This window comes from Lepisma saccharinum, chromosome 1, assembly GCF_977018435.1.
Source record: "Lepisma saccharinum chromosome 1, izLepSacc3.1, whole genome shotgun sequence".
NCBI lineage: Eukaryota > Metazoa > Arthropoda > Insecta > Zygentoma > Lepismatidae > Lepisma > Lepisma saccharinum.
The window spans coordinates 152,913,978-152,932,924 of NC_139229.1; the positions used below are offsets into that span (position 1 = coordinate 152,913,978).

The 18,947-nt window shown below is 37.0% G+C and overlaps 1 protein-coding gene across 2 annotated transcripts in view; it reads left to right on the plus strand.

Moving 5' to 3' along the window:
* The window catches only part of Mau2 (Mau2 sister chromatid cohesion factor), a 43,093-nt gene extending 24,365 nt beyond the window's left edge, over positions 1–18,728 (plus strand). The window contains exons 7-10 of one of the 2 annotated variants that reach the window (XM_083140624.1): positions 2,504–2,796; positions 9,183–9,388; positions 10,062–10,264; positions 13,520–18,728. In XM_083140624.1, coding sequence (XP_082996750.1) covers positions 2,504–2,796; positions 9,183–9,388; positions 10,062–10,264; positions 13,520–13,713 — 896 coding nt within the window. In that variant the 3' untranslated portion in view covers positions 13,714–18,728. The remainder of the gene's footprint in view (positions 1–2,503; positions 2,797–9,182; positions 9,389–10,061; positions 10,265–13,519) is intronic. The other variant, XM_083140629.1, reaches the window with a different exon arrangement.
* The last annotated feature ends 219 nt before the right edge of the window (positions 18,729–18,947 follow it).

The following is an 18,947-nucleotide window of genomic DNA, read 5'->3' on the forward strand; positions in this document are numbered from 1 at the left end:
AATTTATTTCGGGAAATGTACAAGGGCATTTTTAATCCTCCATTTTCTAACTGCACATCCAGCATAACTCTCCCTACTATTGGTAGTGGTCTCCCATCTGCATTCCGTAAAGTGAGAACACTCTTTATAACTGGAATGTTCCTAAAATTCGTTGTATGGAATTCCTCATCCCAAACAGATACTGCTGCACCCGTATCCACTTCGAATTGGACCTGTTTGCCATTGCACATCAACCTAACTAAACAATTATCAGCTTCACTTCCAGAGCTACTCATTTCAACATCCGATTTTTGTACATATAATTGATTCTTATGTACATTATTCTCATGTGAAAGTTCACTTGAATTCTCATTAAGACTCCTTAAGTCTAACCTACTTTTCTTATTACCGTAGACAGGTTGTTTAACTTCCACATGTACGCCGTTTAACAACAAATGATTCATAGATGTATCAACATCATGTCTCACCTTAGTTGAAGCTTCCTTCCTAAAAACATTGCTATTTATATTCTTACAGCACTGCTGAAAATGACCCTTTAATCCACATTTAAAACAATGTACATTCCAAGCTGGACATTTGTACTTTTCGTGTACATTATTACACCTTGAACATTTAAAAGCACCTTTCTTACCTTGCTGACTAACTGTTCTATCTTTTTGTAGATGATGTACATTACTAAATACAGTCTTATCTTTTTGATAAAATAACCTTACATCTTGTTCTACCATTTCCATGGTTGACGATAAGGATACTGCTTTCATAAAATCAAGCTCTGGTTCAGCTAATAATTTCTTTCTTGTTACTTCGCTACGTATGCCAAAAACTAATTGGTCTCTCATCATTTCATTAAGAAACGTACCAAATGAACAATTAGATGCTTGATGCTTCAAACATATTACAAATTCAGATAACGTTTGCCCTTCCTCTTGTCTCAACAAATGAAACTTATACCTTTCAGCTATGACATTTCTTTTAGGCTTAAAATGCGTTAGTAACAAAGTACATAATTCTTCATATGTCTTGTGTGGAACTTTTGCTGGTGCTACTAAATCACTTAGTACATCGTACACTCTTCCGCCAGATACGGAAATTAATGTACACACTCTTTTATCTGCTGCAATATTATTTGCCAAACAGAATTGGTCAAACCTTTCAATGTATGTTTGAATATTGCCACGTTCCACATCGAACTGTTCAAAAAACTGTACATGATTACTAACCTCCATTATTCATAACTTCTTATTCATAATAAGACTAATCTTCTTACACACATTATTCTTGGTACCTTCGTTCCATCTTTATCCTCGTCGCCAATTGTAATGATCTTCAATTAGGCAAAACGTTAACGAACAAAACAACATTTATTTTAAATTATAACTTCATGTTATATAAACTACATGAAAGACATTCAACAAAGACAAAAGACAATCTCTTTTCAACACGACTAGTTCACAGTATCTCTTCTAAAATCTTTTATCTTTTTCTTAACTTCTATCATGGATGAAAATGAAATTCATTTCTTAGACCTTAAAATTATAAAGACAAAAGAAGGTCTTAGAACAGGAGTTTTCCATAAGGCCTTGTCAGGAGACCTGTATATAAATTAAGAATCAGAGCACGCAAAAAGAACAAAAAGTAATGTCTTCCTAAACTTTTACATTAGAGCAAAAATACTTTGTAATCATAAAGAAGAGTTGTCCGGGCAGCTCAGAAAACATGGGACTTTGTGGCAGATGTGATGTAAGCTTCGGCGGGGAGGAGAGGGGGGGGGGGGCAAGCTGATGGGAAATACATCGGCAACTTCCTGCATTCCTAGAAGAACCAGATACCATCATGGGTGACTGTGTGCGGGACGTTTTTAACAGTTTAGGTTTTGATTTTTTAACATCTTGAAAGATTCTTAGTGGGAGTAATACTGGTTTTGAGAAGCATTTTACCAAGGCTTAGGCATGTTTTTAAAAATATTTATATTTTCCAAAATGTACCTTTTTACCCAATCCTTGTTTTTAAATAAGTGACGCAGCATGTAGGATAAACTAGTGCCAAGTGAAGCCTGAAGATGGGGGCTGTAGGAACCCTGAAATGTTGCTCAAACAACAAAATACTCGCCAATACTTAAGTAAACAGTTTTTAGATGTTTTTTAAAGGAATTTTTAAATATTTTTTTTAGAAAGCATTATTCAGTTTGCCACGAGCGAGTAATTCGCATATGTGCTATTATGATATCCTGCTTTGTAAGTTTTTGATCTTGATCCCTCTGAAAAATGTAAAATCAATATCCCACTTTAAACATTCCTGGTAGTGCATATGATGTCTGAGCAACATAGGCTGTTACATTCCTTCTTCACCTCCTTGTGGTCTCTTTCCCAAATAAAAATGCATGATAAATGTAATATCAGATTGACAAGAATAAGGGACAGTTTCAAAATATAATTTATTGTATTCTTTTGTACCCTCCCTAATAATTAATATGGTTAATTCTGTACCATTCTATTTTTTTTAGTTGTGGACAACAAACCCATCTTGTGTGTGTTCCAACTCATGTTGCTGGAGCATATCATCATGTGCCGTCTTGTGATGGGCAACAAGACCCTCGCCTTGCAGGAGATCTCCCAGGCATGTGGCCTCTGCCAGCAACACCCTCGCCTGTTGGTCACCCACCGGCCACAGCTGCACACGCTCCTTGGTCTCTACGCGATGAGCATGAACTGCATGGACTCGGCGGAGGCCCAGTTCACGGCTGCTCTTCGGGTGAGCAGAAGTGAAAGACTCATTTTTGGAATTAACTTACATGTCGTATGTAATTACAGCTTGTGTTCGTAGTTTGTCAATGATTGTAGCTGAATGCAGATCACTGAGATCACTGAGTTGGAATGTAGCGGTGTTGGTGGTAACATTTGGTATTTTTTCTTTTTCTTTTTGTGAATACAGTAAATTATTGAAATGAATAAGTATAAAGCCGTTGAAAGTATTGCTTTTTCCCTTCTGCACATTTCTTTTAAGCAGAAAAAATGTAAGCCGGCCCCGTGACTGAGTGGTTAGCACATCGCACTACAATGCCAGGGGTCCCGGTTTCGAATCCTGACCTGGGCATGCATATTTGTGAGTGTCCATTCATCATATCATCACTCATCCCCATCTTCGCAAATTAGCCAAAAGTGGCACAAAAAGCGAAGTAAAATAATGCAAGTCAATCAACCAATCAATTAGATAAAAATATAAGACTGTATGAATTGTAATTTCGAGTCACAAAAAGATAATTTCTGGTCAATACAATTAGCTACTTCGTGAAAAACAGTTCTTTAAAGTGCATACTGCATGCATATTCTCATTTCTGATCTAAAGTACTTTGTACACCAAGAAAATGGTAACGCAGTAAAACTCTTATTTTACATTCATGGATTTTACATACACATCATTTCAAAAACTTCATTTTGTTTCTTTTTACAGCTATTTATCCATAAAGCTGTTGTTCATGTACAGTAGGCTCTTTTTAATTCAAACTCCAAGGGGACATAAAAAAAATGAATTAACAAAAACATACATCATTAATGAAAATCAATAAAACAAAACTACTGTAGTACAGTATAAACAAAAATAACAAACATGCAGTGGACCTTTCTGTAAAAATTGCCATATTTTGTGATTAGTCCTGTATTGCAAGCAAGGAACAATTCCTCTCACAATAGTAATTAAACTACCAGTAAATGGAAAAACACTTTCAAGTTACTACACTGTATTAACACACAAAATCAAATATACGTGAAACAACATTAGTTACCTGTTCTCACTTATAGAAGCTGGTGATTTTTATTTGCTTTTCCACTTCTGTTCGAACTTCTCTAACATTAAACACATTAGTATACATGTCAGGCTTGAACATTGCAAGCAAGGTACCCTGATTTTTTGGTGCTTAAAAATGAGAATCACAGTGGTCCAGTAAGTAGTGCATTTGGCTGCCATGCAGGAAACCAGGGTGTGTGATCTCAGGTGCAAATTCTGACATAAAAGCAGCTGAAGAGTTCACTCAGTCTTTGAGAAATGTTATGGAAGGAGGGAGTTAGAGGTAATCAGAGTGTGGTGCTCAGATCTCCTCCACAGTGGACGAGATCCTGAATGTGTGGGGCCCAACCTCCACACCCCCTCTTGCCTGCTATTTGCTTTCATGGCAAAATACAATGAGTTTGTGGGGGTGAGGGAGTTTTACCTTTTTATATCAATAACAGAGCAATACCCACAATCTACTGTGGTACAGAGGTTGTTTCCAATCTATGGTGACGATTTCAAACTGCACCTACCTTAAGGGAAATCATGTCGCCACCATCGAGAGTGCTCTATTTGCTCGCCCTGCATCTTGGCAATTGCCCGACAGCAAGGCCGAAGGCGCAAAAGTCCACCGGTGAGGCATCAGGTGACTTCGTTGGAATGTCTGTGAAAGGAATGGCACAAATTGTAGTTTCTTCTGCCATTTGTTGGAGGAAGAGGCGGGTTGAGCGAGATGTGTGGCTTGACGCCTTGTTTTGAACCCACACAAGATTCTGGTCCCTCCCGTAGAGATGGGGAATGTTATGGCCATAATGTAACTAAGCTGTAAAAAAGGGCCCATCTCATTGTAGTCACGCTCAATCTCAACTGCTTAAAGCAGGATCTACCGTATACAGAGTGCCAGTGAAAGTAAGCTGTTGTTCCAGTCCATTCTTCTAGGAAATTATTTTACAAATTCAAACCAGAACTTAGATCTTTTCAATTTTATTTTTAACAATGCCAGAATATAGAATTCTAATAGACACCTAGTTAATATTTCCCTTTCCTTTTATATCAAATTCAAATAAATTTATATCCTACAACTTAATTGATTAATAATTGGGGGACAATACGTGAGTAGTGCCCGCAGCCATAATTAGAATTAACCTTTGTATTTTTGTCAACACGATGGACTGTCAGCCTGCCATTGCACGAGTATCCAGCAATGATCATGAAACCTGTGCCAAAACTTTCCTTGCATTCAGTGAAACATCTTTGAAAGTCCCTTGCACCTGTCGATCGATAAAAAATTGCACGTGGCTTGTGACAGTCATCAAGATAAACATATGCCTCGTCCAATGTAACAAGGAACTTCCTCTTTTCACCTGACAGGTGCCACTCATAAAGCTTTCGACAGTTGGTGCGACGTTCCTGGATGTGTTTTGGCAAGAGCTTATAAACACACACCTTTTGTCGCTTTTCCAAACCCAAGTGTGCACTGTCTTCAGTGATGTTTGTAGCCGGTTCGCGATACTTCTGTCTGGCTGGATTCTCCCTGGTGACCAGCACCCTGACGCCCCGAATTATAGCTGGTGTGCGGCTAGTGGCAGACTGGGGGTTGGCCTGTTTCTGCCACACAGGAATCATCCCACGCCTCGCCTTACCTGCCCCTTTCAACACCTGTGATATGCCATTTTTGGACACAGTGAATCCATGCTCCTTGCACAGTTTTATAATGGCACTCTAACTGTAGTTTACATCGGAAAGTGAAGTTATGTAACCCTCCCAATATGCACTGATTTTCGGTGGCATTCTTCCTGAACGCAATGACCGCACCTGTCATGCACAGTCAACGGTCCAACGTGCCCACAGGACTGGCAGCTTCGTTCCCTTCCCACTTGGTGGTGCTGCACAAGGTGTGCAATTTCGTCACCATAGATCGGAAACAACCTCTGTAGTTGACTTGTTTTACAAAAACAATAACACTAAATTTTTTAACATATCGGAGAAATATATGTAACAACGTAAAAACTTCAACAATCTAAGACAGTTGACATGTAAACATGAACGTGTTAAGAAAACTGTAGCATTTGTTTCAGTGTATTTATGGAATTGCAATAATAGTCAATATACAAAAACCTCGCTACCCTCTAATCTGAAGTTCTTCCCATTCCCCAGCCGATAAGGTAGGACTTTTAATGTATTTCAGTATGGATAAATCTAAATACGGATAATTTTTAATACTAAGTTGTTTACAAGACCCTTTAGGGAAATGCCTTGTAATTAAGGGGTCCCGGGTTCGATACCCGGTGGAGGCACATAGTGGTTCACATTCCACTTTAAACTGTAGGTCCAGTCCTGATTAGCCTTACTGTGTTCAATGTGGACTTAAAACATCAACTCAAACCAAACCTTCGGCGAAACTGGTTTCACTTAATTCGAAGTAGACACCTGCAAGATAAGATTGAACGTGGAAAGAACTTGGATGTTATTTTAAATTTACCTTGACATGTCTCCTTGTCCTAAGAGCTGCTGACAACTCGGGGAAACAGCCCGAAATGCCTGCTGGACTTGCATTCTTTGTCAATGTGCATGGCAGGTCAAGCTCTTTCACCACTAAATGCGCCACCTTGGAAATATTCACCAGTGCCAGATGAGAAATGTGAGATATGATTGCAGGAATGTTCCAAAATAAAGACGAATAAGATAAATAATCATCAACCATCCTCATCAGCACATTTAGCCAGAAAGTGACAGAAAAGCTATGCAAATACAAATTACAGTGAAGAGAAGTAATGGATTTGCTCTTCTCCAGATTGTACCTCTTCGTTGTATCTTGGTGAGTTCTTTTAGAGATTGAGTGTCAGTCCCTTCCTGAGACTCTGACTCATGGATTCCTACATAGCCTTCTTCTTTGCCATGGCAATGTAGTTCTTATATTTACTTACGCAGTAATTGACCATGTTGATTGGTTCATTTATTGGTTCTTGCAGGAGTGATTCCTAGTTGGCCAATGTTCATTACTGTCACCCATCCATAATCTGTCACAGCACGATTCTGCTTGGCTTTCCTTTTCACTTCTAATTCACTTACCATATCGTTTGCATTCAATCCACTTCCAGTCATCCATCCATGTACTGTCCGAAGGGAATGTTGCTTGACTTTCTTCGGCTTCTTTGTTTGTGCATGACTGATGCATCACTGGTTTTCTCCCTGTCTTATTGATGTCCTCTGAGATTTGCAAGCTGGGAAGTTTGTATATGTTTCTTCTAGGACCACGTTGTCCAAGTTGGGCAATTGTTGGATTCACATGATGTAGTTGGGCTGCCCAGAACTTCATCTTCATCCTTTGCATAAAATCGTGGAGGGGTCTCCTTATTTGTCACATCATATGCGAAAGTTAATGTGTATAAAAGTCAAATTTCCTTTCTGCCATACAAGACATATTGATTCACTGATCAGTAAAATTATCACTGAAAACAAATGTTGCCACTTTAGAAAGTACATTAGGAGTATTAATGTCGCCGAGAACTCTGTGAAAGTGCATCTATTACTAAGAAAAAATCCTATACCATCAGCCCATAATAAAAGGGATGTGGGGGCAATTAGCAAGTTCTTTGCAACTCAAAAATGATGAGAGTAAATATTTATAGATTTCATTTGATATTGTCTGATGTTTTACCAATCAAAATATCTATAATATTTGTAGATACAGTGCCTTTTTTAAGGTGCTGGGGAAATTAGTCCCAGCACCCCCTTGTATAAAAGTAGTCAGTTGTACATACAATAGATGTAGTATGTAGCTTGTTATGAGTGATAGATTGATTTAGCATGAATAGTAACCTTCTAGCTGAATGAATAGAATTAAGTCGTATAGAGAGCACTTTATTGTGTTAAGTACGTGGCATGTGCATGTCGTATGCAATGGAACCCAGATTTTACATTTTCCTTCATTCTACATTCAATCATAATGGTCCCAACATGACAAAATGTTATAAAATTTTCCTGCATTTTAAATTTTTTTTACAGCTTGGACCCCTGAAAAATGTAAAATCGACGTTCCACTGTAATCAAAGTTATTTGAAGATCTGATAGTGTATGTTTATAATAATTCAAATAATGGTTGAGACAATATTACTTTGAGCCAGTTCAGTTACCGATTAACAATGATGCTGATGCTTCAACATTGTAACAATTTAAGGTTGTCCAGAATGTTTATAAATGTAGTAGTTATAGAACTGATTCAATTTATCAGTATTTCAGAGTTCCCACACACCTGGAGAACCTGGAAATTTTAGAGGAATTTCTAAAACTAAAATTCTCAGCGATAACCATTTAATTGGTCAGCGAGTCCCAATGAAATACATCTGAAGAACTAGAATATGCTCCTGCAATAGTTACAACTTCAATAACTTGCTTTACACAAGCTGCTTTGAAGATATATCCTTGCATTAGATTAATTACTATTATGTACATTTGTAAATTTCTGTTTTTCAACAGTGTGAAAATATTTGTTCTGCGTATGGTATGTTTGAAATGTCTTTTATTTGTGTAAGAAAGTGAACTAAGGTGAATTTTTTGCTAACATTGATAAACTACTCATATAAAATTTACTGATTCCAATAACTGAAAATCTACGATCCAACATAGAATTGCCAATGTTTCTTGCAGTGTGCGAATGGTTTATTCACCTACTCATTAATGAAGGTGATTTCAATAGTTTCACCTTTGATAAAGAACTGCATATTTAGACATTTACTTTACAAAACCATGACATATGAATCGTATGTTGTATTATGAAAATAACAACAAAATGGCAGGATATTACACTAAATTACAGGTTATTTATATATCTATCATGTTCGTAAAACTATCAGTAATATTACTGATACCAACAGAGAACTAATTAATCTGTCTGATCTCTAAAACTAATAATAAAGAAGGCAAGAATGGTAAGGCCATGAGGGAAATGAAGAAGCTATTGTAAAATAAATTTAAAATAGTATTGCACTGTGTACTGAGCCCTCTGAAAAAAAAAGAGGATTCTGGAAAACTCTGAGAAATCTCAGGGAATATACATTTTGAGTTCACGTTTGAACCTTGTATTTTATCTGCATCAACAATAATTTCATAATTCATAATAGATAGATTCCATATTATTGCTCTGCTAGATTTTTATCATAAAAATTTACATATTTAAGTTAATCAGAATATAAATATGGCTGTAATTTTTAATTGCAAAATCCAATTTCCAGCTTAATACTTGTGCAAAAATAGTGAAAATTGTTCATTTTGCAAGATTTCTAGGATATTTAGGCTGTGAATGTGTCACAATTAACAGAACCTTTAAACGTACTTATGGGTATTATACTGTGTATAAGGGGCATGTTTTTTTTCCTTTAGATTCTCTGAATTTATGCAATATTATTATTTTTCAGACATCTCAAGAACGTGAACTGTGGACTTTTGCAAATCTGAATTTGGCGATTGTTTACCTTCGAGCGAAACGAGAACAAGAATTTCAAGCTCTTCTGGAGCGAATTAACCCAGAGAGTCTTCCGTCCCATTCTCACAGTCTTCGTGCAGCTGCGTATTATGTACAAGGTCTTCAGTCATTCTTTCAAGCTCGTTACAATGAAGCAAAGTAAGTAAGCTATGTACTTACCAAGACCCAAGTTTATTATTATTATAAACCTCTTATAGCTTCCAAGGACCAGACTTCTTTGTCCCGCAGATGGATAGCATCTTAGATTCAGGTGCTTTCCTGTCAGTGTTTAAAGTTGGTAGATGAGAGTTTGAAGAAGCTTTCCTGGTTACGAATGAGGAATAAATTCTCTCGTGCTTTCGACCAGGTGATTTCTAGAGAAGTTTCCAAGCTTTTAGAGTCAACATCACTCTCACAGCTCCCGAAGGCTTGGGGAACTAACCTGGTCAATAGCCCAAGAGCTAAATGAGAGATGTTGATTGTTGTAAAACAGCAAAGAAAAGAAAAGAAAATTTTGTTAAGTGTTATTTTTACCAATGTTCGTATTTTGGTAAAACATCAAGGAAAGAACTTTCTTATTGAAACTGGCAAATACTCCATTCTGTTCTACATTAATACCATGGTATATTTATTTATACTTATATACTCAAATCCAAGGCACACCTAAATTTTAAACATCTAAAACTTGAGAAAAAGGTGCACCTTAGGTTGTATGGGGAAATGAGGAGAAGGTGTTTTGAAAAAGTTGGTTTGGAATCATTGCTGTATAGAGTAGTTTGTGTTAAGTTTGATTTTTAGATTGCTAATAGTGTAATCATCTTTCTCTCAATAGGCGTTATCTTCGAGAAACTTTAAAAATGGCAAATGCCGAGGACTTGAATCGACTCACCTCCTGTTCCCTTGTGTTGCTGGGCCATATTTTCTTATCTCTTGGGAACAGCCGAGAGAGTATGAACATGGTGACTCCTGCAATGCAGTTGGCAAGCAAAATTCCTGATGTTCATGTGCAACTGTGGGCATCAGCTATTCTCAAAGGTAAGAGAAAATTGATTTCAAGTCGATCCTCGCAAGAAGGTGAGAGAATGGTGTATTTTCTGTGAATTCATAGGTATATCAATGTGTTCTTACTTTACCACATATGTACACAAGACAGTACAACACATTCCGTACTTCATGCATGAACTCTGTTACTGCGAAAATTTTAAAAATTCCTCCCCACCCCATTGAGCAGCACTCCACAAGTAAAAATCAGCATTTACCAAATTAATTTAATGATATTGGCCAGAGGAAAAACAAAGGATTCCATTCTATCCAGTTGTCAACTATTTAAACTGATTTTTATATTTGTCAACAAGCCTAGACATAATCAAAGTAATGCTCTCTATGGGTATGTCATAATTTATGTATTAATATAAAATTGCAATGGTACATATTAATTAATGCATAAAGTTTAAAAAATTAGGAAGCTATTAACTAGTAAAATTATTAGGATCGGGGAATTGAAGAATTTACTGGGCTGTGGGCTCACAGAGGTTGAGAATGACTGACCGCTGTAAACCAGTCAACAGTAGAGAAAAGAAGAATGAAGTGGATTTTACAGCAATTGCTTTATTGAGGTCAAGAAGAAATTTCCTCAAAAAATGTTGAACATTGTAAATATCAGACATAAAAGAATCAAATACACAGTAGAAAGAATGAACAAAGAAAGGTTAGAATATCTGGATTTGCCATTGCTGTTGAAAGGACGATAATTGTTGCACAAAAGTTTGTAATTCAAAAAAATTATTCACACAAGTGGAAAGAATGGAAGAAAATATTTGGGTTAATTTTGTGTGGAGAGCTGCAAGATTATGTAATACACAAGAAACTTGTTTGAAAGAAACCAAACAGATAAGCAAAACAAAAGGTAAAAATCTAACCTTTCTGATGCTGTATTTACAAAGTGATTGCTGTTATCAAAAAATTTAAGTCGAAATTCCCTTTAGTTTGCTGCAATTTTTGACTCTCTCTGCACTCATGTGTCTAGTTGGTTACAAAGTGTGGTCAAGTGGTATGTGTTAAACCTTCTGAATTTGAACACTGTCATTTTTGCACACTGCATCTTTAATGTGCTTACACCAGTCTGGCATTAGGATGCACCTGCACCACATCTTAATGTCAAAAAGTGCAACAAATTAAAAAGGACTATTGTGTTAAATCTTCACTTTGATACAGTGGAACTTCGATTTTAAGTTTTTCAGCAGACGAAAGTGAAAAACTTAAAATGTGGAAATTGTAAAATCGAGAAAAATTTTATAGCATTTTGCCATGTTGACACCATCAAGATTGAATGTATGATGCGAGAAAATGTAAAATTTGTATTTGTTAATGAAAATTGCTGCGTAAGGTAAATTGGCCGTGGTGCCTGTCCGTCAACCTCCAAATTTGGAGCCGGAAGCAATGCTCACCTCGGTTAGATCGTTTGATCCATCACCGCCAATGTTGCGAAACCATTTCCTGTTGTTGCAGTGGCAACTCGAAAGAAAGACCATCTTTCCAGGTGGTTGCCAATTGAGCCTGCAAGTTGCTTCACTCTTCCGGCTCTAACTCGAAAAAGGCCCAAACGTTAACTTCCAAATGTAGAGGCAGGAAGCAACATGCACCCCGGTTAGATAATTTGATCCATCACCACCACTGTCATGCAACCATTTCCTTTTATCGCAGTTGAAACCCAAATCAAAGCCCATTTTTACAGGTGGTTGCCAGCCTGGTCTGCAAGCAGGAGAACCTAATTGATGCCAAGGCCTCGTAGTTGAGAAATACTGTTGTAAACAATCCTTGAACTGTGAAAACATGAAGATTTGTTACGTCAATTTTTGTTTTTAGGCTTATTTTCTAGGAATGGTATGAATGATAAAATTGGTGAATGGTTGATACGGAGATGGTGGCTTGAGGTTTTGAAGTCCCCCGTTGAAATAAACTTACAAGCACCATGATTTTTTTTTTAATGGAAGATGATTTTTTCTTATTTCTGAAACATTCGAAGCATAGAAAGTTAAACAGCAAATTCAAATTATACTAACAAACTGCAAATGTAGTTCATTTTCATCACTTTTCCCCATAAGTTGGAACTAATTAAAATAAATATTTTTATGAGATATATCAACAGTGATTCTTGTCATAAAAATAGGAGATAGAGAGAAGACATAACATGCTTAAATATGTGCTACGAGATATCTGTACATCCTGATTGCAGTCATAGAAAGTTAGGACACTTGTGTAAAAAGAAAAAACTGTCTTTACTAAAGTGGGACGTCTGATAGCCTTAACCTTTTGTATCCCAAGCATCTCGATCGAGATACCCAAATGTAAGCCTCACGGTCCCAAGCGTCTCGATCGAGATGCTGTGTCAAGGTCGTAGTTTTTACGTTATAACTTTTCTATTTTTGGCTAGAATTTAGATTTTTTTTATATTGTTCCTAACACATGTATTTAACAGAAATGTTTTTTTGCATTTTTTTGTCTTCATGAAAATGGAGGGGGAAAGGTGGGAAAAGGGACTTCTCTTTTGCGTCTCTTTTCAAGGTCAAATTTTTGCCGACAAAGGAACACCGGCTTTGTTGTTCTAAAGCAATGCTTTTCACTCCCGCCTGTGAACTGCTTTCGAAGGAAGCTTGTTTATCAGTATCCGATGTCAAAATCAAAGTTTTCCGTGAGGGTGCAAGCAGGGGGTGGGGGTGGTGGGAGGGGGAAGAATGGTTGCTGAATCTGCGTTATGAGTTACATTGGTCATATGATAATAATGCAAATATTTTTGTGTTCCTTACATGTCAGTGATCATTTCCATGTGCATGTCGACACTGTCATGTACTTTTTTCTTGGGGGGAGAGTGGGGGAACCAAATTTTTTTTTCCGAAATTTTGGAATTTTGAGAGTTAGCCCCCTCCCCCCCCTGCCACATATACGTCGAATTTGCATAAATTTCATATAGTCTGAATCTCTGGTTCATTCCGCGTACAACGGTATATCACTCATCTCTCTAGGGCAATTAGTCTCCGATCTACACTCATTTAATTGAAACTCTGCATTTTGCTCAAAATCGGCTCGGGACCGAGAGGCTTACTTGTGAAAATGGCTTTGGGACTCAAAAGGTTAAATATGTTACAAAATTTTCCTATAGGGTAAGTTTTTGCACCATGGCCCTGAGAAAGTAAAATTGAGGTTCCACTAAAATTCAGTTAATCTGTCCCATCAATAATATCTTGTAAACAAAATGTTTGTTTGCTAATTTTTTTTTATAATTTTCTCCAGATTTGTACCGGCTCTGTGGGGATCCTGGAAGAGAGAATGAAGCATATCAGATGCATTGCAACTTTTCTCAGATGCTGCTGAAGGATCACTTCCAAGCATCACAGATGCAAGAACATAATCTCATAAACTGGACTGAGGGGAATTTTCCCGTGCCTGTTGGAAATCCTCCCAGCACGTCGGGGTCGCTTCTTTGAGCCTTAAATGCCACCCCAATGTGGCGGTGGAAATACTCTCAACAGTGCGCATCAAAAGCAGGGGGCGAATCAACTCTGTAAGTCTTGTGGTTTGATGTTTTCGTGATCATGTACCTGAATTGAATCGTGGATGAGGTGAGGCAATATTCTTTCTCCTAAAGCATAGGTGATTGTTGTCCAGAAACACTGATAGATAGTTAAGAGTCTCGCAGATGGCAGTCTTCTCAAAAGATTGCCTTTGCACATTTCCGCGTTGAAAGTTCAATGATTAAGTGATCTGCATCTTTAAGGTGACGAAAGGAGCATAATTTATTTTGTAAAAATTTGATTGGATATGCTTAGCACTTTCAAACGACAGCAGTATTAAAAGAAGTGTTTCTTTTATTGTATTATATACAACTTTTTTCATTTAGGTATATGTTAGAATTCAGTGTTACATGTACTTTGATATGGGTATCGTCTATGCTTGACTATATGTATGTCATTATCATGTTTTCAGCAGTTGAAATAGGTAGATGTATTTATGTTTGTTTTCCCCCTCTCACTGGCTGTTGTGTGATGTGTCCAAATTATTGGTGATATAGGTGATGCAATGTATAGTGGAACCACATGCAAAAGAACCTGCACAGACCCGCAACTGTGCACGGTAGGGGAGGGGCCGAGCGAAGCATGCTTCCTTATGGTCTGAGTTGAACAGATGAAGGGGAAGGTGTGCAAAGATTTTGGCTGGAGGTTCTTTTGTTTGTGGTCGCTCTATAGTATACCAACTGCAATATGGTGAATATTCATCTTGATTTGTTGTTTGACACTACCTTTTTCATTTTCTCTCTTCCACCACCTTGATTGGTTTTAAAAGTCTCTGTTTCCATGTTGGCAATGAAAATATTTAGTCATAAAAATTATTGAACCTCATGCCACATAACTGGTAAAGTGATTAATGTCTAGACATATTCCTTCAACTTAGATTCAAATTTTTGAGCCCACCTGGATTCTTCAGAGGCCAGAAAACAATAAGTTTTACACATATATTAAAGAAATTTTAAGGTAAGGTTAAAACATTAAAAACCCTCGACACTAGGAAGTTCTTGCTAGTCATGCTGAAAGCTCATGTAAAGCTTGTTCCTCTCCCCAACCTCTTTTGAAGAACACATGCTTATGGTATTGTTAGGATTGAATACCTTGGTTGGAAATGTTCCATGTCTTGTGTCAAATACCTTGTGGAGCTACATTTCATTTGTATTTAGGACGACCAACTCTCCTTCATTCCCCGGGAACTCCCATATTAGTGCTATTTTTTTTTTTATCCCCCCAGCTCCCGTATTGACATATTCTATTTCTTCCGTATATTTCATTATTAACAACCAAGATTGTGAAATTGCATTTAAATTTGTACAAGAGAATGAAAAAAATCTTGGTTCTACAGCTTCGATGGACAAATACATATAGGTTAGGACTAATAAACATGTAAATTTTTATTCTGTATTGTGGTCTGTATAGTAGATAAAATGTAAATTAATTCTTGTTTAATATTATCCATTCCATGAAAATTTACTAGTAACACCCTAGTGGTATGAATCCAACCAAACACTTAGGACCAGTCCTAAGCAGAATATCTGTGTATGAAACAGATTTAATATTAGTTTTGTTTTACTTTGAGACCCGGATTTTCTCGTTCCCAGTGTACCAGTACCAGTGTATGTGCCATTAAAAAGAGTGAATGGTGGTGGTTGGGTGGGAAAGATTTCGGGGAAGAAGTGCTGCAGAAATGTAAATTTACAAGAATTTTACTATGAGAATTATTCCTTCCAGACAAGACAGTTTTTGTGGTCCAATCACAGGCTTCTCAAGATAGAAGACGTTATTGTCAGTGTCCAATTAGTCATGTGAGAACCAAAGGAACGTAACTCCAAAAATGCAGTTTTACAGTCTCCTCTGAAGAGCTCTATTTGGAGTCTAAACTACATATAACCATCTCTTCTCCTTAGTGGTAAAGTACCTTCACGTATCTCCAATTTACTTCTTTTTTTTTCTTTTAAGTCAGACATTAAGTTGGGATTTCCTCTCTCCTGTAAATTTGATACATTGAAATTATATCCATCTGTTTCCAACACAACAAACTATGGGTAGATTATGATATTGTTCGTAATTTCTTAAAAATTATAAACCCATCCCAGAAGGCATCCATTTTTATATTGAATTTATTTAATATTCTTAATTTATGGTCTTTATTTTTTTGCAAACTTATTCAATATAATTGGCATGCATTTAAGAGGTTTCAGGTTGGATTTCAAATATCAGCGGTTCACTGAAACTTTTCATTCAATCAATGTTGAGTTGGTACTTGTAAGTGAACCTTCAGTTCAGATGCTTTCCTTAAGTGATGTGGCAGAGGAGGAAATTTACTCATTCCTATGTAAAAGTAAAAATGCTCTTAAAAAGTTTTATATATCCAACACTGGTATTGAAACAGTGAGAACCAATGTTATTTAAAAATTACATTTTTAAAACAATTTCCTTACAGTACAACACTGTACTACATTTAACTTGCAAAAACAATATCAGTGTGTCAGCTGTATCAAAATATTCCCTAATTTATTTTATAATTTATATCCTTCGGTCTCTTCCATTCCCCATTGCAGTTAACTATTGCAGCAAATTGTAGATGGACCAGTATGAAATTTTTGCATAACAATAATATATTGATTGAAAATTTACTGAGAATGATAACCAGTATTTTACCAATCTGATGTAAAGTTGTAAATGTTTCTTCTAGAATATAAAGGTTCATTACACTGACTGCCGTGGCCAATTTGGTGAATTGCCTGTTGTGCAAACAGCCTGTTGGCTGTTTGAATTGATATGTCACATTTTGGACAGTCCCTTCCTGAAACAACAATAGTTTTATTTAGGTCTGATGGGAATAAAAAGTACATTTTTCTAGTGCAGTATTTTATTATTAACATCATCATTTTACTCTTGGTGGTACTTTCAGGATACTGCTTTTATCCAGTTGTTTGGAAGTAAGTGTTTTTTTTTTTTGAGGGGGTGAACAAAGGGAAATAGAAGTATGTACTGTTATCATCACATTTATAGATCTCGTGTGTGTGTGTGTGTGTGTGTGTGTGTGTGTGAGTGTGAGAGAGAGAGAGAGAGAAGAAATTCATACCGAAAATTTTTCAACTGACAGTGTATATTAACATGAAGGAAAATAATAATTTGAGAGAATGCATTTTTTGATCCGTACTTCTTTTTTTATATACAATTTGTGCTTTTGTTCTATGTAGAAATTGTAGCGAAAAATGGCTGTCCAACCTGGACTCAAACCTGGATCTCTAGCATACCATGCCATTGCTCTACCAACTGAGCTACCAAGGCAGCCCTGGCTTTGCTTGATTTTTCACCATCACTGTTTTACCTGTGCAGTTATATCACTGCTAGTGCCAAATTGTAAAATATAATTTCCTCTGGATTGTAATCAATATATAGTACACATTTAAAGAATAATCCTTTATTATACACACTGCGGTCCATAAGTTCCTGAACTAAGGCAATAACAAATTCAAAGTCAAAGGCGTATGAGTTTTGACTGTTTATTTACTCAAAATAGGATCCATTTGATGCGATATATTGCTCAGCACGAGTTTTCAATCTCTTCATGGCCTCAGAAAAGACTTCTTTCGGAAGTGTCTTGAGTTTGTCCGTCACAGCCTTCTGGATCTCCTCAATCGAGTCGAATCTTGAACCCTTCAGGTGCATTTTCAGTTTTGGGAAGAGGAAATAGTCCAGAGGTGACAAATCTGGTAAATAAGGTGGATGGGGTGCAACGTGGAGACTTGCTTTTCAGCAAGGAACTGGTGATTTATTTTTGCCTAATGAGCTGTGGCGTTGTCGTGCAGCAGGAAAAAATCGCAAGAGGTGAAGAGGTCCGGGCGAACTCGTTGTTCCGTTTGCTCAAATCTTCATGCAAGATCCGCAAAACCACTGTTTAGTGTTTCTCCTATCATCTGAGATGTCACTTTCCGATCGTCTTTAATCAAGTTATTGACAGCTGCGATGTTCTCATTGGTCCGAGTTGTTGTTGGCTGACCACTGCATTCGTCGTCCTTCACTGTCTCCCGGCCCTCAGGAAAACATTTGTGCCACTCAAAAACTGTTGTCCGATTCAGTACTGACTCACCATATGCCTTCTGAATCAGTTCCAATGCTTTTGTCACTGAAAATTCAGCTTTGCAGCAAAATTTAATTGCTACCCGCTGTTCCTCGTCCTCGTCCCAAGTCTGACACACACACAACACCAGGTTATATCAGACGTCCGCACTAGACTGATGCCCTCAGCATGGCTGTTCGAAAGGGTTCAAACTACATAGCTCGACAATCTCGTCCGCTAGATGGGGTTAATAGGATTCAATACGGGAACTTATGGACCGCAGTGTGTATGTCTAAACTTTTCCCCATGTTTTATAACCTTGTACCACCAGCTGTCACATTGGCTTTATCAGTATAAACTTGCAATCAATAGCCAATAATTAGCATGTCGGAAAACAAGTCATCAACATATTGTGATCACTCCAGAATATTTATACTCACATACGTAATTTGTGCAGGATTTTATAATGAAATACTTCATGTAAATATTTGGCTTCCTGAACATCAAACAGAAAATTGATTTTGACTTGTTAATAAACGTTCATACCACAGGTGGTACATGTGGCACCCAAGTAATAATTAATGTATGTATAACTATATATGCTGATATGAATAAAAATAATAACAAAATGGCAGAATTTTGCACTAAATTACAAGCTATTCATAGATATATTGGATTGATAAAAATATTGGTAATTTTACTAATCTACCTGCCTACATCAGCCAATACTCATAGAGTACCTATTAATCTGTCCTATCCCTAGCACAAATAAAAGAACAGTGGAACTGCTCCAGAAAAAATAAGTGCAGAAGCAGAGGGGCTGGCAGTCACACATGCTCTACACCTAAGCATCATCTTGTTTTCTGGGGGGGGGGGGGGTCTACTACCTGCCTTGCCTCCATCTCTAGTGCCATCAGTGGTGTCTGGTCAGTATATTTCTACTTTTGGCATACATAAATAAATATCCACATGTAGCAAACTAGCATTTTTACAAAAAGAATTTAAGAAAGTCTATGAACACACACAATTAGGCACCAGGATAACTACTATGTATCAAATCTGGCTTATTCTAAGTATAAAACAGGGG